Raw genomic sequence first — 17,684 nt, 5'->3', positions numbered from 1 at the left:
TGTATTACATGCTGTGATTCTGCGTATTCTGTTATACTAATTACACACAACTATATCGATATTCTACAGTTGATTGCCTTCACTAAGTATCTCGCAACAAAGAAGATTGCACTTGCAAAGAAGATGAAAACAATGAGAGTGCAATACGTGCAGATGCCTTGGCAAAATGAAGAAAATGCTGTAGATTGTGCCATATACTCGGTGAGGCATATGCAGACTTACACAGGCACATCAATAGAAGACTGGAATGCAGGACTCACTGGAGGCCCTGAAGATGTGAGTATAAAACTATTCTTTCAACTTTCTTCCATATTAAAATATTTAACAATTCATTTCTAATTAATTTTGCATTCTATGCTGCAACCATACTCATGTCAGAATGGAATACCCTTCTACCAGAGGTGACAAATGCAGCCAAAGAAATCTACAAACAATCAAAGTGACCGTGTTTGTAAAGATGTTGATTCCTGTAAACTGAAATTGAAACAAGTATCTGAGATGTGTTCTTTATTTTGGAAACTACTCTAACTCTGAAATGAAAAAAAGCTTTTTGTCACATCTTATATTATAGGGTGCCATATCTATTAAGTTTATTCTGTTGATTACAAAACTTATTCCAAGAATGACTTCAATTATATATTCTGTGTATTACGCGGTAACATTATGTGTATTACATGCTGTCCTTCTGTGTATTCAGTTAATGGTAACCCATACCTCTAAGACTAAACCTTAACCCCTAAAACCATAACACATAATAATATTCTGTGTATTACATAGTAATATTCTGTNACAAAACAGAACAAAGCTGACAAACATTTCAGCTAAACAAAAAATCTTTTCAGACTACGCATTCTTGTCTTGTGGTGGTCAATATTCAATGAAGTAAGTTCCATTTTGATAACTTTTACTAGACATACATCATATTACTTAACATGTTATTTCCTTATGATTAATCTATATTTTACTTTGTGTAGTGATATGCTCTACATAGGGAACAATTTGGTTGCTAACCGGGAGGATTTCATGTCATTGGCATCCGGTTATGTATCTACCAACATTGTGCAAATTTGGTGCCAACTAATGAGTTTACTGGACATGAGAAGATCAATTGACAAGCCAAAAAGGGTTTTCTTCTCAGAAATTGTTTTTGTAAGTAAACATTTTACTCTAAACTTTTTTTTTTCTTTCCTTTATTCATACCAATGCATTGTATAACAAGAAAAAAAAACAAATTTTTGCAGATGACGTTGGAAAGTGCAACAAATTTGCAGAATAGTAAAAGTGCTGCCTCAAAGGTCATTTTGAAAGAATTCTGCGGAGCAATTGATCACCAACTCGAATCAATTTCTCTTGATATCAGTGATGCCAGCCTTGTAAGTACAAAATAACTATACCTTAATTATTTAAATTCTGTATATTATTCATTTGAATTGTCCATATAACACAAACTGATTTGTTTTTTCTGACTACTCTTAACAGGTATTCTTCAGTATCCTCAGGCACCAACATTTCTACTTGTTGTGCTTTAATTTCTTGACATCCAGACTTCAAATAATTGACAACAGGCCTATTCTTGAAGAAATTAAAGCACAAGACAAGTATGAAGGTTGCCCGGAGAAACTAGTAAGAAATCTTATCTCTATTAAATTCTGTGTATCCTACTAAGTGAGTCTGTGTATTCTAACATTTCATTCTGTGTATTCTGTATATTACAAAGTATATTCTGTATAGGACTTAGACTACATATTATGTGTATTACATGCTGTGATTCTGCGTATTCTGTTATACTAATTACACACAACTATATCGATATTCTACAGTTGATTGCCTTCACTAAGTATCTCGCAACAAAGAAGATTGCACTTGCAAAGAAGATGAAAACAATGAGAGTGCAATACGTGCAGATGCCTTGGCAAAATGAAGAAAATGCTGTAGATTGTGCCATATACTCGGTGAGGCATATGCAGACTTACACAGGCACATCAATAGAAGACTGGAATGCAGGACTCACTGGAGGCCCTGAAGATGTGAGTATAAAACTATTCTTTCAACTTTCTTCCATATTAAAATATTTAACAATTCATTTCTAATTAATTTTGCATTCTATGCTGCAACCATACTCATGTCAGAATGGAATACCCTTCTACCAGAGGTGACAAATGCAGCCAAAGAAATCTACAAACAATCAAAGTGACCGTGTTTGTAAAGATGTTGATTCCTGTAAACTGAAATTGAAACAAGTATCTGAGATGTGTTCTTTATTTTGGAAACTACTCTAACTCTGAAATGAAAAAAAGCTTTTTGTCACATCTTATATTATAGGGTGCCATATCTATTAAGTTTATTCTGTTGATTACAAAACTTATTCCAAGAATGACTTCAATTATATATTCTGTGTATTACGCGGTAACATTATGTGTATTACATGCTGTCCTTCTGTGTATTCAGTTAATGGTAACCCATACCTCTAAGACTAAACCTTAACCCCTAAAACCATAACACATAATAATATTCTGTGTATTACATAGTATCACTCTGTGTATTACAGAGTGCAATATAAAGAAATAACACCAAATGGTTTCTGTTGTTTTGGTAAATAATTCTGTGTATCTTGCGGAAACAGTCTGTGTATTACTTGTAATAGTTTTGTGTATAAAAAGTACAACTGCATGTTTTGAAAAAACAAAACTAACAAACATTAAGACATACTCTAATTGTCCTCTTGATTTGAATTTGACCTAAAATGACAAAAAGTTGAACCTCCAGACATTGGATGCACCAGGTATCCATTACCAGCAATATTACCAGACATTGGATGCACCAGGTATCCATTACCAGCAATATTAGAAATAGCATCTTCAACTTGAGATCCATTACCAGCAATATTAGAAATAGCATCTTCAACTTGAGATTGCCCCACCGATTTTGTTTTAGATGCAGCTATATGAGCAAGCTGCTTTCGACCCCTTGCTTTCTTGTATTTCTTTTCAATCACACTAGTCACCCTCCTATTGCGTACCCCTTTCAACCGCCTGTTTGATGGATCCTTTATAACACCGCTCGACGATTCCACATCAAAGTCTTCACCTTCGAAGAAAATAGGGCCATACTCATGTTCAACTTTTCTCTTGGCATCTAACACTGCTTGCTCAAAAATTTTGCGTGCTTCGCTGTTTTCTTGGCAATAAACAACCAACTTCTGAAATTTCCTAGTGATCTCTAAAGTCCAAACAGAAGAGGGAACATTAAAGCACTGAGATGGGGGGATAATACCAGCATTCTCGTCTTCCAAAACTCTTTTAGTCCATCTCTTCAGAATATATTTATTTGGAACTTCAGACACACAATGCACGTTTAAAATGCGTAAACAGTGACAGCATAAGATCCCGGTTTCAGTGAACAGCTTACAACTGCACCAAATATCTAACTCTCTAACGTTAAAAATCACTTCATGCCTAATAATATCAACCTCTGGCCTCCAGACGTGATACTTATACACACCACCTTCAAATTGAACACACTCTTGATAGCATGATGCCCCTTTCAAAAACTGCTCTTCGAACAAGTAATATATCTCGATCGTATAAATATCCCTAGCGTGTGAAAGAATCTTAATGTGATCCATAGCCATTGTAGGTACACCTTGAGAACACCGGACATCTTCCTCGTTCTCTCTACTCCTCCACTCCGAAACAACACCAACAAATGAGCTATAGAAATCACATAGCCCAGCAGTCTTGGATAACCTTCTAGAAATAGAGTGATTTGTGGTTTCACTCCTTTGTGAAGATAAAATACCACCAGAAAAATAATCTTTGTTAAATGCAGGGCACCATTTTTCTCTACATTGATACAGCTTTTCAATCCAAGAATTATTATGGCATTTGTATGTTGTGACCATCCTGGAATACCATAACATATATATTAACTACACCTATTCATATACTATAATGCATACACAGACTCTCATATACAAATACACAGGATCATTCAATTGAATACACATAATATAAGGGGAGTATTATCAGATATGAAGGCATGGGAATGAAAGCACAGAATCAATAGAATAAGCATACTCTAACACTACAATACTCAGAATATATCAAGAGAGTACACATAATCTGGGTGAGAACTGCCAACTCTGTATACTAATGCAAGCAATTGGGAAAAATATAATACACAGAATACTATAACTAAATAAACATAAATACCATCACCAATACACAGAATTTTTAATGAAAGCATACCTTGTCCAATAAAGCTCAAACTCTGCCTCCGTATCGGTATGTTTCAACAGACAATTGAATATGTCTAGAAAATCTTTTTGATTTCTTAGTCCCTTGATGTGCTTCTTTGAATTCTCACCGATATGCCATATACATAGGCGATGTCTTGAGGTTGGAAAAACTTGGGAAATAGCAGCAGCCATGGCAGCGCATTGATCGGTCATTATACTTTGGGGACTTTTCCCATTCATTGATCTTNTATATATATATATATATATATATATATATATATATATATATATATATATATATTAGGAAGTTAACGGATGAAACGGACGTGATTCCCAAAATAACGCCCACTTACTGGCTAATGGACAAAACGACGTCGTTTTGATTCCTGGTGCACAATGCTACGTCCACCACGGTGCATGGTATAATTTGCGGCTATTAGTAGTTGTTTTCAGAGAAAATTATATTTTCATAAAGTAATATGTGATCAACTTTAAAGTTCAAATCGCCCAGCTTCATATTCAATCAGGGACCTAAATGACTAAATCTACAATGTGGTCAAGCGACAAATTATATAATGGGCGAGGATCCACAAAGCATTATAGCCCACGACGAGGTACAAAATTACATAATTACAGTTTTGTGTGTAGTTCAATGGTTTATTTGATCATTAAACTCATCAACAATGATGTGCGATTATGATCAATAATCACATTTTACAAGAAGCCTATGTTCTCATTTGAACAATTGTAAATGTGGGCAAATTATACCGTGCACCACGTACATAAACGACGTCGTTTTGAGCATTGTAAACTAATCGTCTCTTTTTTTGAAAATCACGTTTCCCATTTTTGCCGGTTTGTGTATTATGTTAATATTCTGTGTATTCTAGTTAATCATTCTGTGTATTCCAGGCAATCATTCTGTGTATTCTAGGCAACCGTTCTGTGTATTAATGTTAGTGACACATGTTGTGATGTGTTTGTGCATTCGAATGTTTAGGATGATGAGTTTTGTGTATTTTGTGTCAATATTCTGTGTATTGATGTTATTAACACAGGTTGTGATGTGTTTGTGCATTCGAATGTTAGGAGGATGAGTTCTGTGTATTTTGTGTCAATATTCTGTGTATTCTGGGCAAACATTATGTGTATTCTATGCAAACGTTCTGTGTATTCTAACATCGAAACGACGTCGTTTTGGATCGTGGTGCACATTGCTATGTGCACCGTGGTGCAGGGTATAACGATTGGTAAATGTGTTAGTAAATCCTTATATGGTTTAATTTATAAAATTACATACGCCAACAAAAAAAAACACATTACTCCTCATTTAAATTAGATGTCACATAATAGGTTATTTTAAAATTTAGTGTTAATGACACATCCTTTAGAGTATGTCAAGTGTCAACCCTAAATTTTATTTTTCAGTTTGGGGTGAAATTTAGTATTGTGAAAGAGTTGGAGGACTTAAAAATAAATTATACTAAAAAATTATAGTTGTCTATTGTCAACCATAGTCAACACCAAGGATAATTAAAGGGAGAGAAAATGCATGGTAGTATGGTACTGGAGTGCAATAATACATCCCACGAAACTTCATCGTAATTTCCATGCATTATGATAGACCACTTCCACAGTACGTCCACATTCCCCACTGTACAGCCACACGCTACAGTAGTTTAGTGGATTGGCAATATTTAAATTTATTGGGGTCAATTAATTTATTTAATATTATTATTTCTTCACTTTAAGATTTCTTTAATATGGTAATAAATAAAATAAAATAATTCTTCCTATAGATTCAATTCAATTATTGAAAAATAAGAAAAAATTTCATCCATTTAATTTATAAGAGTCATTGGTGACATGCACACAAGTAGAGGATATGATAGAATTGTCTCATTTGACAACTCTTCAATTCCGATGTCCTTCACTAGAATTTTCAATTGTACACCGTATAGCAACTTATTGCATATTTATGTATTGTTATTATATATATATATATTTTTTTTATTTAGTATTTACTTGTTATATATTGAAATAATTTTAAAGTTTTTCAATAAATGCAATAAATTATAATTTTAATTATGAAAAAAAGTATAAAATGAGGATGATAAAAATTGATATAAATATTAACTCTTCAATAATTTAAATATGACCACAAATATTATAACATAAATTGTTTAAAAAAATGAGATATAAACTTATATAACATAGTGAATTCCTTTGACTTTGATATATAGTTGTATAGTATTAGGAGTTCTTATTATTTCATGCTCTCTAAGAATTCAAATATGATTAATTACAAACACTAAAACATTATTAAAAAAAAAACCTTTGAAAAAAATAATGGGGGGAATTTATAGAACTAGAGTAAATATGGTTATCTTTGATATCGTTCATTGCGCGCTAATTTAAAATGTAAAAAGTTAAATCATTTTAGTACAAGAATAACTAAAAAACCCAAGAGTTAAACAATAAGCTTATTTCAAGTGTGTATCATATCTTATTTTATTAAAGTAAAACATGTTAGGAGGTTTCATTTTTCTATAGTTAGGAGTGTTTTTGAAATATTGTATATAATTAAATTTCATATATTGTATCAAATAAATCCTATATGTTTACTAATAAAGCAAATGATGTATATATGAATGCGTGAGAATAATAATGCCAATGCATAATTTTTAAATCATAATTATATTGAAATTTATGATAATAGAAAAAAAGTTACTCCCGGTATTATATAAAAAATAAATATTATTTATAATTACTCAATATAATCATAATTTTATAAATTTTAAAATTTAAAAAATATATATACATAGGTAATAAAAAACAAAATATCATAAGCAGAAAATACAAGGAGATGTACGAGGATTTGCTTTGTATGGGCGTGGTATTATTCCGGCAGTGGTGAGCAATCTTTCATTTCCTTTACCGGTGGTTCAGTGGAACGGTAGCGTTGTTGTGGCGGCTTCATAATGACATCCGATGGAGATGGAAAAGGAGGACGAGAAGATAACGTGACCACGACGTCCAAGTTGAACTTTCCATTTCAAGCTGTATCGTCGTCAACGGATGCAATGCCCGACTTGGAGGCGGGCAAGCCTGATGTTGCGTGTGCAAGCGAAAGCGGAGGCTGTGTTGATGATGGCTCTTCTGATCCTTTCGATATTGCCAATACCAAAAAAGCCTCGGTCCAGGCCCTCAAACGGTGGAGGGTAAGGCCTGATCGCTGAAACATAACTTTTCTTATTAATAGTGATTATCATGTCACCTCATTTAGTATTAGGCATTCTTTGTTTTATGACTTTATCTTAATATAATTTTGATTGTTTAATGTGTTTGGTTGCCATATCTATTTATAATAACAGAAATTACATTGTTCTTTTGGTTGTTAAATTTTAATTTCTTCTTCAAGTTTGTCATTAGGTTTTACAGTGTTGGTTCATATGAATTTCTATTGGATGAACCAAAATAGCCATTTTGATGCAAACCTGCAAATCCGTTGGCCATAAAGCTAGAGAAACTAGCAATTCCATGAGTGTATATGTAATATGTCTATCTTGCATTATCCCTGACATGCCTGAGTTACTCTTGTTGGACTGTTTGTGTCTAAACTCTAAAGCACTAATAAAAAACAACTGTCTAGTGCTCTTGGTGACATTTCTATGGTTGTCAGTGTTCATGTGATGGGAGATTCATACTGATATTCTCCTTTTCTTCTGGGCTGTCTATTTTTCATTCTCCCGTTGGAAGTCATATGGTGAGCCATCTGACATTCTCAATTTTAATCCATGATATGAGACTATTGAACTGTACTTTTCCAGCTAGGTCTATTTAGAATCAACTGGTGAGGTTTGAAGTGCTCAGTTGATTGACTAAACATCAGGCATGACTCTTATATAACATGAGGACTAAGTGGAAGAAGATGCATTTAAAATCATCAAATTGTGGGGTTTAGGGCATAGCTTGATATTAAGCTACACCTTTTCTCAGCTCTTGATGAACTAAACTAATCTTCTACTTCATTTTTTTCGGGAGGAAGGTGCTAACTAGTGAAGATTTTTCCCTTATATTATGTTCTCCTCTTTGTTAGAGCTTGTATATAAATGGCATAATTCTGTTTTCTGCATCAGTCTCCATTTGTCAAATTTGGTTTTATTGCTTTTTACGGATTTCTGAAGCTTTCTTGATATTTCATATTTTCATCAAACAGTTGTGCACACCTTTGCATAAGGATTGTGCTTAAAGTTGGAGTTTCAGATGTCCTTTTATAGTTCTGCTCTTCTGAGCTCTCCTTTTATCTTTCTGACTTAGTTGTAAAATTGACAGCAAGCTGCACTTGTTCTCAACGCTTCACGTCGATTTCGCTATACTCTGGACTTGAAAAAGGCAGAACAGAAAGATCAGAGAAGAAGAATGATTAGAGCACATGCCCAAGTCGTAAGGGTAATGTTAAATTCCATTCTTCAGTGCAGTTTGGTTGCTTTATCAAATAACTTCTAATATTGATCAGTTTGTCTTATTATAGGCCGCATTGCTTTTCAAACTGGCTGGGCAAAGGGCAATTGGTATGTATTATGAAAACATCCCATGTCTAAAAGCCTACAGTGAAATGTAATGAATTGGTTCAATCTTGGAAATAATCTTATGCTTCAAGTCTGTTTTTTTTTTTTTGCAACATATGCTTCATGTCTGTTGAATAATGGTTATTGGAGTATAATCTCTGTTGGATTTGGATTTGGATTTGTGGACAAGTTTTAAAAGGGAGAAAATTTGGCTGCTTTTGGTACAACTGATGCACAGTGTTTCTAATTGTTTCAAGTGATAACATATTTGAAACGATATTGGTTATGTACCACTTATCAGTCGTGTAATTGCCTCCATGCTTCTGTGTATGGGTTTGTGCTGCTTGGCTATATAGAACTATCTTATTGATATATGTTTGGTTTGTTAGTGTTGGGGACCGCAGCTACTCCTCCAGTTCTGAGTGGCGATTACGGAATCAGTCTTGAGCAATTAGTTTCAATTACAAGGAATCATGATATTTCTGTCCTGCAACAAAATGGAGGGGCAAGTCAAATTCAATTCTATTTCCTTTTACATTAGGGCCCATCTATTTACCTTTAGACTTACTAATAGCATTCTTCACTTTCTTCAGGTCAAATGCTTATCAGAAAAGTTAAAAACAAATCTGAATACAGGAATCATGGGGGATGAGGATGAATTGTCAAAGCGTAGGAATACTTTTGGATCAAACACATATCCTACTAAAAAGGGCCGCAGTTTTTTGGTATAATTTTAGTTCACATGTTTTTATTGATGATATTATTATAAGGAAGCTTAGATATAACAACTAATATTCTGTTTCTTATAACTTTCCTGCAGAGGTTCCTTTGGGAAGCTTGGCAAGATTTGACCCTCATCATCTTAATAATAGCTGCCGTGGCATCTCTGGGACTTGGAATAGAAACAGAAGTATGTGTACCTCTCTTATTGTTTACTTTAGAGAATCTACTCCAGTGAAGTTGTATAAGGATTGCTGACTCATGCATTTTGTCTTAAGTTTGTTTTAAGTTCTCAAATAATTCCTTGCTGTTAATAATATAGAACAGATCACAGGCATAGTCTAGTTAAACATGTGTAATAGATAAAATCTATTTGTGCTTTTCAAAAAATTGAAGGCATTGTACTGAGAAGGGAGTTTCTGCAAGATATGCAGATTTTGTTTTGATGGACCTACAAGTTTTTTGGTACTTTTTGTAGTATTGCTTCCTATTACTGTATCTTTCTATTAAGTTTCTTTTACCCTTCTTTTTTTGGTCCTTTAAAGTATTGTACTTTTGATCTTTGCAGGGTCTTTCAAAAGGGTGGTATGATGGGGGTAGCATCTTCTTTGCTGTTTTTCTTGTTATTTTTGTAACAGGTAAACAACTAATGTTACCTTTTCATTTATAGAACGAGAAAACATGGACATCATCCATTTTATATATGACAACTTTAGTGATTTCTCTAAGATTCCAACTGAATTCATCCATTATGCTGTTGCTTAGTGAATGATCTGGCTGATTGGTTTCTTCTTTGTTATGTCCTCTGTGCTTTGTATTCCACATGAGGATCATATAGTATATATTTTCTTTACTAATAGGCTCACTCTGTGTATATTTTATTTAGCAACAAGTGACTACCGGCAGTCTCTTCAATTTCAAAACTTAAACGAGGAAAAGCGAAATATTAAAGTGGAGGTAATTTGAAGTCAAGGAAGGATCTTTTTTTTTTTTTTCAATGATTTTCTTTTTTCTATTTGTTTTCTGTTATTTCAATTAATAAATACGATTATTTCATTGTTAAACATGCATGAACATAAATGATCTGAAGGCTATTAGAGGTGGCAGGCGAGAAAAGATGTCAATATATGAATTAGTTGTTGGTGATATTATACCTCTCAAGATAGGTGATCAGGTGAGCATGATAATTTCTGTTCACTTCCTTGGCGTTATCATTTTCAAAGATGGATTTGATTCATTGGGTCTTCTTCCAGGTTCCGGCTGATGGAATCTTAATAAGTGGTCATTCTTTGGCCATTGATGAATCCAGCATGACCGGTGAAAGCAAGCTTGTAAGCTGGTTCTTACTTCTCTTTTTAGGACTATTGACCGATTGATTATAATTTTCATTTACAAGATATTGGTTTTTTGTAGATGCAAAAAGATTCAAAGTCACCTTTCTTGCTGGCTGGTTGCAAGGTAGCTGATGGTGCTGGAACAATGCTGGTAAGATATTCATCTTCAATATTTTGCCAATTCTAGATGTTTTGTAGGTTTTAGGGATTTAAAGAGCATTCATAATTTTATATTGGAAAAAAGGCTAGTTTTTACTAATTTCTCATTATAATTTACCCAAATTTTATGTTTTTAGGTAACTGGTGTTGGAATTAATACTGAATGGGGATTGCTGATGGCAAGTATATCAGAGGATACTGGTGAAGAGACCCCGTTGCAGGTTAACTATTGCGGCTAACAATTATCCAGGATTTATACATAAAATGTGTTTAAACTTATTGTAGTTTCTGATTTTATATGGCAGGTGCGGTTGAATGGTGTCGCAACTTTTATTGGCATAGTGGGCCTTGCTGTGGCACTCACTGTGCTAATTGTTCTTTTGGCTAGGTAAATTCTCTACCATATGGCATATTTTCTTTCACCATTCTCACGCTGTTTTATGAGATGCAGTTATTCAAATTTTTGACAGATTTTTCACTGGGACTACCAAAAATCCAGATGGAAGTGCTCAGTATGTTAAGGGAAAGACTAGTGTTAGTGAAATAGTTAATGGTGTGATACACATCATAACTGCTGCAGTAAGTTCTATCTGAATTTTAACCTAATTTTCGCGTGTTTCTTTTACTGATAAGTCTGACATATTAAGTTCTCTCTAGGTTACCATTGTAGTTGTTGCAGTCCCAGAAGGTCTTCCTTTGGCTGTTACTTTGACGTTAGTATTGCATAACTATCACCTAAACCCAACCGCTTAACAAAAATTGCTTTGTGCCTAGCTTTAATCTCTCTTGAACTTGTGACAGCTTAGCGTATTCGATGAAGAAAATGATGGCTGACAAGGCCTTGGTATATGCTGTTTCTTTCTATTTCCTTAATCTCTTTGACTGCTGTATACACTATTTTGGCATATAATTGTTTACAGAATAAGTGATTTGCAGGTGCGCAGACTTTCAGCTTGTGAAACTATGGGCTCTGCTACAACTATCTGTAGCGATAAAACTGGCACATTAACCCTGAATCAGGTAATTGTTTGCAGTCCGTGTTCTTTTGCTCTTCAAACTGAAATTGTCAACTACATTTTCTGCTGTTCATTTAGGTTGAGTAAATCATCAGTGTTGCATATTATGAGGGTGCTATCACACTGCAGATGACAGTAGTTAATGCCTATGTTGGGAAAAAGAAGATAGATCCACCCGAAGATGGCTCCCAAGTACCCCCAGTTGTTTGTCGTTTACTAGATGAGAGCATAGTGCTGAACACAGCGGGCAGCGTTTTTACTTCTAAGGTACTTCTTTGTTATGCCCCAACTCTATTTCCATCCTCTCTATACTCTTCACATATGTGCCTTGTGGGCACTGATTTTTTTGGGGTGACGAGAGAAACCCGCAAACACTATTCAAGAGTGTGCACTGGGTAAACCCCACTTTGTGACCCTAGCCGGCAAAGGACTACAAGGAGGTAAACTAGCTTACGTTGTCTATAGCTGACTTGCTGAAACCAAGAAGGTTGGGATTCGAACTCGTGACTTTGTGGTGACAAGTTTGTATCCTTAGCTAACTTGGCTGGGGTTACCCCTTAGGGCACTGATTTGAGTGAGAAACTTACTTGAAAGGTTTCATCATTACGAACACCTTTGTACGTAATATATCAGTTTCTCTTTGATATATGGTTCTTATGCCATCTTTCCTTTGTCTTATGTGTCCACCTTAATAGGATGGCAGTGGAATAGAGGTTTCTGGATCTCCTACGGAAAAGGCCATTCTGACTTGGGGTGTTAAGGTATTAGTTTTTGATATTATTGAGTCTACATTCTTGCTTATTAATGGTTGCTTATTTTTGTTATTTAACTTCCAGTTAGGGATGAAGTTTAATGTTGTTAGATCAGGATCTGTAGTCCTTCATATTTCTCCTTTCAACTCTACAAAAAAACGAGGGGGTGTTGCAGTGAGAGGACTGGTAATTAATCATATTTAAACTTTGAAGCAGATTTTCAGTTTGAAAATACTAGAATTTGTATTATTTTGTGTTTGAATCCTCTGATCATTTCTCACCTTCCTTGTCGTTAGCAGAACAACTCTCAGGTCCGTGCACATTGGAAGGGAGCAGCAGAAATCATTTTAGCGTCATGTACAGCGTACTATGATTCAAATGGCTGCTTGCAGCCCATTGAGAATGAGAAGGTCTGTATTTGTTATATTACCCATAAGAGTCGCCACTAAGCAAATGAACTGGATCTAATAGATACTTTAGGACGATTTTCAGATATTTGAGTTTCGAAACATGATTAGAAGTAGTGAAAATGAGGATTTTATAATAGGATGGCTTTTTTAGTCTCTCACCAAGTACTCTTTTAAGCCTTTTTAGTAATTGCATTTGTTTCAGGATTTTTTCAAGGGAGCTATTGTAGATATGGCGGCGAGAAGTTTGAGGTGTGTTGCGATTGCCTACAGAAGTTGCGATACTGACAAAGTTCCAACTGATGAAGAACAGCTGTCGGAATGGCAGTTACCTGAAGATGATCTTATTTTGCTTGCCATTGTTGGCATAAAGGTATTCATTTGAAGTTCTGGTTATGTTTTGTCTGCTTCTTCGCTGAACATTTCATATTATAGGGTAATAAGTTTCTATTTCCTTGCACAGGATCCTTGTCGCCCCGGTGTCAAAGATGCAGTGAGACTCTGTACAAATGCTGGTGTTAAGGTACCCTTTTTTTTAAAAAAAAAAAAAAAAAGAAAGATTGTTTAACAATAATTGATGCGAAGCCAACACTTCTGTTCGTTCATGTTCGGTTCGTTAATAGCCCTAACGATGTGTAACCTCTTAGGTGCGCATGGTTACTGGAGATAACATTCAAACTGCTAAAGCAATAGCTTTGGAATGTGGAATTTTATCTTCCGATGCAGATATTACAGCGGATGATATAATTGATGGGAAGACATTCCGTGAGTTGCCTGAAAAGGAGAGGGAACAAGTTGCACAAAGGATTTCGGTTAGTTATCAAATCCATATTTTTGTTCAATCATCGACCACATGTTCAAGCGGCATTAGAGTCTGTCTTCACCTTAATATAACGCTACTAAGTTTTTAGGTTATGGGAAGGTCATCCCCTAGCGACAAGCTCTTACTCGTGCAAACACTGCGTAAACAAGGAGATGTTGTTGCTGTAACTGGAGATGGGACCAATGATGCCCCTGCACTACATGAGGTTCATACTAAACCTGGCTTTTAGTTTGCATACAGAGGTTCCCATTTCTCATTTACTCGCGTATATTATGCATTCTAGTTCCAAAGAAAGAAAGATGGCTCATTTCTGTGTGGTTTGCGTGAATTTAATTGTGACATTAAAATCTGTGATCTCTTCAGTTTATAGATTCAATTTGCTTTGGAATGTATAGGCTGATATAGGTCTTGCAATGGGCATTCAAGGGACAGAAGTTGCAAAAGAGAGTTCAGACATCATTATTCTTGACGATAATTTCGCTTCAGTAGTTAAGGTTGGTAAATAAGTTCGAAGAAAACTTCGATTCCTGGATGTCCGTCCACTCATGGGATCCTCAACGTTTTTGTCTGAATGTAGGTTGTTCGTTGGGGCCGTTCTGTTTATGCAAATATTCAGAAATTTATCCAGTTCCAGCTGACAGTAAACGTTGCAGCTCTTGTTATTAATGTTGTTGCAGCGATTTCTTCTGGTGATGTTCCTTTGAATACAGTGCAGGTCTTTCTCCTTCTTCTCTTTTTTTTTTTTTTTTTTTTTTTTGGTCTTTAACCCTTCTAACTGATGAAGAAAAATATTTGGCTTATAAACTTCCATGTAGCCTATGAGTAATGGTAACTACCTTAAACTTCCATGTAATCTACCCTCCCTTCTTTTCAGCTTCTATGGGTGAACCTTATCATGGATACTCTAGGAGCATTGGCACTGGCTACAGAACCTCCAACTGACCATCTGATGCATAGACCTCCTGTTGGTCGAAGGCAAGGATTTATCTTTTATGTTTAGTTTTGATGGATATATTGGGAACAGGTCCAGGGCAAACCGACCTAAGTTAGCAGATCAAGTTGACCTGGCCAGGCCCCGACCCCTTAGTGGGCCCCGAAATACCAAAGTCGGCCTCTGAGGTTGACCTTAGTAGTTGCGGCCTCGGAGCTGGGCGAGTGGGCACTAGTGGACTAGGTCCCTTAACTGCCCGCCCGATTCGCGTGGGGCGGTTACGGGGACAACTCTAAGTATATCATGGGCCCTTAATACAAGGATCATTGTCTTCCGAGGCTAATATATTTTCTTTGTCTTCATATTATCCTTTGATTATCGGTATTAGTTAATTCTGGCCCCCCTTATTAATTAATTTCATAAAGTTTTTTGAACAACTTTTGCTTATCAATGAGTTGTGTGCATTCTGACATGCTTTCCCATGATAAATCTTCAGAGAGCCTCTTGTAACCAATATCATGTGGAGGAACCTGACTGTTCAGGTCAGTAGCCTTGTCTGTCTCCTATGAATTGATTATTTCAGCACCCTTTTCTATTTCTTTTCTTTCAAAGAATGTTGGAAAGAAATTTCACCATTTGTGTTTTTGGCAGGCTGTGTATCAAGTTGGTGTTCTTCTTGTTCTCAACTTTTGTGGGAAGAGCATTCTCAACTTAGAGCAGGATAAAACAGGAAATGCTAATATGGTGAAGAATACCTTGGTATTCAATGCTTTTGTTCTGTGCCAAGTAAGTTCCATGTTCAACGATGTGGAAGAATAAAGGGATTTATTGTATTCAGTGTGAAGAACTGTACAGATATCTACTATTTAGTAGAGCGAGTAGCCTCAACTGCTGAACTTAATTGCTGAATTTCAGATATTTAATGAGTTCAATGCTCGAAAGCCTGATCAAATGGATGTCTTTGAAGGGGTGATGAAAAACCATCTCTTTGTTGGGATTGTGGGAACTACTTTCATACTCCAGGTGAGAGGTGGTTTATATATATATATATATATCCCTTTGGTTATTGTAATTAACATCTTGTGTTCACCTATTTGCAACAGATTGTTATTATTGAGTTCCTGGGAAAGTTCACTTCGACTGTCAGACTTGATTTCAAACAATGGTTGATTTCACTCGCAATTGGTATTGTCAGGTAAGTACTAATATTCATCCCAAATACTTTGTCGGACTAGGGTGTAGAAAATCCTTGGGGTTGGGAGATTCAACTTTTTGGGGCAAGGTAAGTACTAATATATTGGATGGAGCACTAAGTACCATTTGAATTTTCTATAGTCCAAAATCTCAGGTCGAAGACTGAAATGTGACACTTTTTCATGCATGGACAAAAATAGGACGATTTTAAAATGTAGACTAAAATTGGAAAAGATACTTTGGGACATGCATTTGAGGTCAGAAACGCATGTCCTACTTGTGTTTGTATTTTTTTCTTTCGAAATGATGACCACAGTTGCAAGTTTTCTCATGTTTTTTGGAGAAGGGGCGACCAACTTTTTTTTCCTAAAAAAAATACATGAGATGCAAGTGTATTTTATACCTGAAACGCAAGTCCCGCTTGTGTCTCTGGACAACATTTCGAAAAGAAAAAAAATACAAACGTAAGTGAGACATGAGTTTCTAACCTCAAAGCATGTCCCAAAATATCTTTTCTCATCGTTTTAAAATTGTTCTATTTTTGTCCATGCATAAAAAAAAGTATCACATTTCAGTCTTTGGCTCCAAAATCTGTGTATCAAACTATATATTCAACGTTTTAAATTATATGGTTAAATCTTTCAAGAAACCAACCAATCATGCTAACCTAAAATCTAAGCTAAAAGAGTTAAATTTAAAAAGTCATTAATAATGTCGACTACTAGACAGTGATATTTTTAATATAAGTTACTCCTACTATTTATCGAACTGGTAATATGCATTTTTACTAGTATTTCTCATTATGATTTTTTTTTTTCCTTCAATTATTATAATGTTGAAAGTTGAAACTGAAACGTGTGTTATATGCAACTGTGGCAGCTGGCCTCTTGCCATCCTGGGGAAATTGATCCCAGTTCCCAAGACCCCATTGGCAACGGTCTTCTTCAAACTTTACCGGCGATGAATTTCAGCTTGTGATGCTCAATAAATGGCGTCAATTAAGGTGTTGCTGCCCAAGCCCAACACATATATTTTCTTTAATATGTGGTCGTGATGCTCCTTTAGCTAATATACGTTTTTATTTATTTCGAAAATATATAATAAAAAAAAGTTGCATCGTTAGGTTCATACCTTAGAATGGCATTGCTAAGCAACGTTTATGTTTTTACAAAACAAACAAAAACTTGTAAATGGAATGTTATCGCTTTTTATTGGGTAAAATTATTTGTCTAATCTAGTGCTGCTAAATACCAAGTATATTATACAATTTCAAAGGTGTGTTTGGTTAGATAGAAAACTTTTTTCAAAGAATATTTTTTTCTTATAATTGAGGAAAAAGTTTTTGAAGGGGAGAGGGTGGTATTTTTCAAAGCTGATATGACTATTTTGTTCTTGTGATTCATTCTTACTCTTATTATCGCCGGTTGCGTTTGGAGAAGGCGCTTTCTCCAGTAATCGAAGAAGGCAACCAGTTGGCTGCCTTCTCCAAATACGACCGACGATTGTTTGGCAGTCGTCAATATTTGACATGGATTGCCAA

The 17,684-nt window shown here is 35.1% G+C and overlaps 2 protein-coding genes across 2 annotated transcripts; one reads left to right on the top strand and one right to left on the bottom strand.

The window, feature by feature from the left end:
- Positions 1-2,710: 2,710 nt before the first annotated feature.
- LOC116023648 (protein FAR1-RELATED SEQUENCE 7-like) lies at positions 2,711-4,429 on the bottom strand. The gene is made up of 3 exons (XM_031264649.1): positions 4,248-4,429; positions 2,998-3,842; positions 2,711-2,904 (listed from the first exon to the last, which is right to left on the bottom strand). The coding sequence occupies exons 1-3, from the start codon at positions 4,427-4,429 to the stop codon at positions 2,711-2,713; spliced, it is 1,221 nt and encodes a 406-aa protein (XP_031120509.1).
- Positions 4,430-7,102: 2,673 nt separating this feature from the next.
- Positions 7,103-17,375, top strand: LOC116022725 (calcium-transporting ATPase 9, plasma membrane-type-like). The gene is made up of 33 exons (XM_031263577.1): positions 7,103-7,458; positions 8,573-8,689; positions 8,772-8,811; positions 9,198-9,313; positions 9,402-9,533; positions 9,629-9,718; positions 10,097-10,166; positions 10,415-10,485; positions 10,619-10,702; positions 10,782-10,859; positions 10,942-11,013; positions 11,159-11,242; positions 11,327-11,409; positions 11,492-11,600; positions 11,679-11,734; positions 11,823-11,865; positions 11,958-12,041; positions 12,167-12,304; positions 12,733-12,798; positions 12,874-12,975; positions 13,089-13,199; positions 13,402-13,569; positions 13,660-13,719; positions 13,844-14,008; positions 14,108-14,224; positions 14,415-14,513; positions 14,597-14,734; positions 14,894-14,994; positions 15,447-15,492; positions 15,602-15,736; positions 15,866-15,973; positions 16,054-16,145; positions 17,024-17,375. The coding sequence occupies exons 1-33, from the start codon at positions 7,219-7,221 to the stop codon at positions 17,106-17,108; spliced, it is 3,300 nt and encodes a 1,099-aa protein (XP_031119437.1). The 5' UTR covers positions 7,103-7,218; the 3' UTR covers positions 17,109-17,375.
- Positions 17,376-17,684: the final 309 nt, after the last annotated feature.

The sequence above is a fragment of the Ipomoea triloba genome, chromosome 6 (genome assembly GCF_003576645.1).
Source record: "Ipomoea triloba cultivar NCNSP0323 chromosome 6, ASM357664v1".
Lineage (NCBI taxonomy): Eukaryota > Viridiplantae > Streptophyta > Magnoliopsida > Solanales > Convolvulaceae > Ipomoea > Ipomoea triloba.
This window is presented reverse-complemented; position numbering and strand designations above follow the sequence as displayed.

Coding starts and splice junctions, on each gene's coding strand:
- LOC116023648 (XM_031264649.1), bottom strand. CDS start 4,429: ATGGCTGCTGCTATTTCCCAAGTTTTTCCAACCTCAAGACATCGCCTA. Junction 3,843..4,247: donor TTTGAGCTTTATTGGACAAG/GTATGCTTTCAT, acceptor GTATCAATGTAG/AGAAAAATGGTGCCCTGCAT. Junction 2,905..2,997: donor ACGCAATAGGAGGGTGACTA/GTGTGATTGAAA, acceptor GGCAATCTCAAG/TTGAAGATGCTATTTCTAAT.
- LOC116022725 (XM_031263577.1), top strand. CDS start 7,219: ATGACATCCGATGGAGATGGAAAAGGAGGACGAGAAGATAACGTGACC. Junction 9,314..9,401: donor TCCTGCAACAAAATGGAGGG/GCAAGTCAAATT, acceptor CACTTTCTTCAG/GTCAAATGCTTATCAGAAAA. Junction 10,167..10,414: donor TCTTGTTATTTTTGTAACAG/GTAAACAACTAA, acceptor TATTTTATTTAG/CAACAAGTGACTACCGGCAG.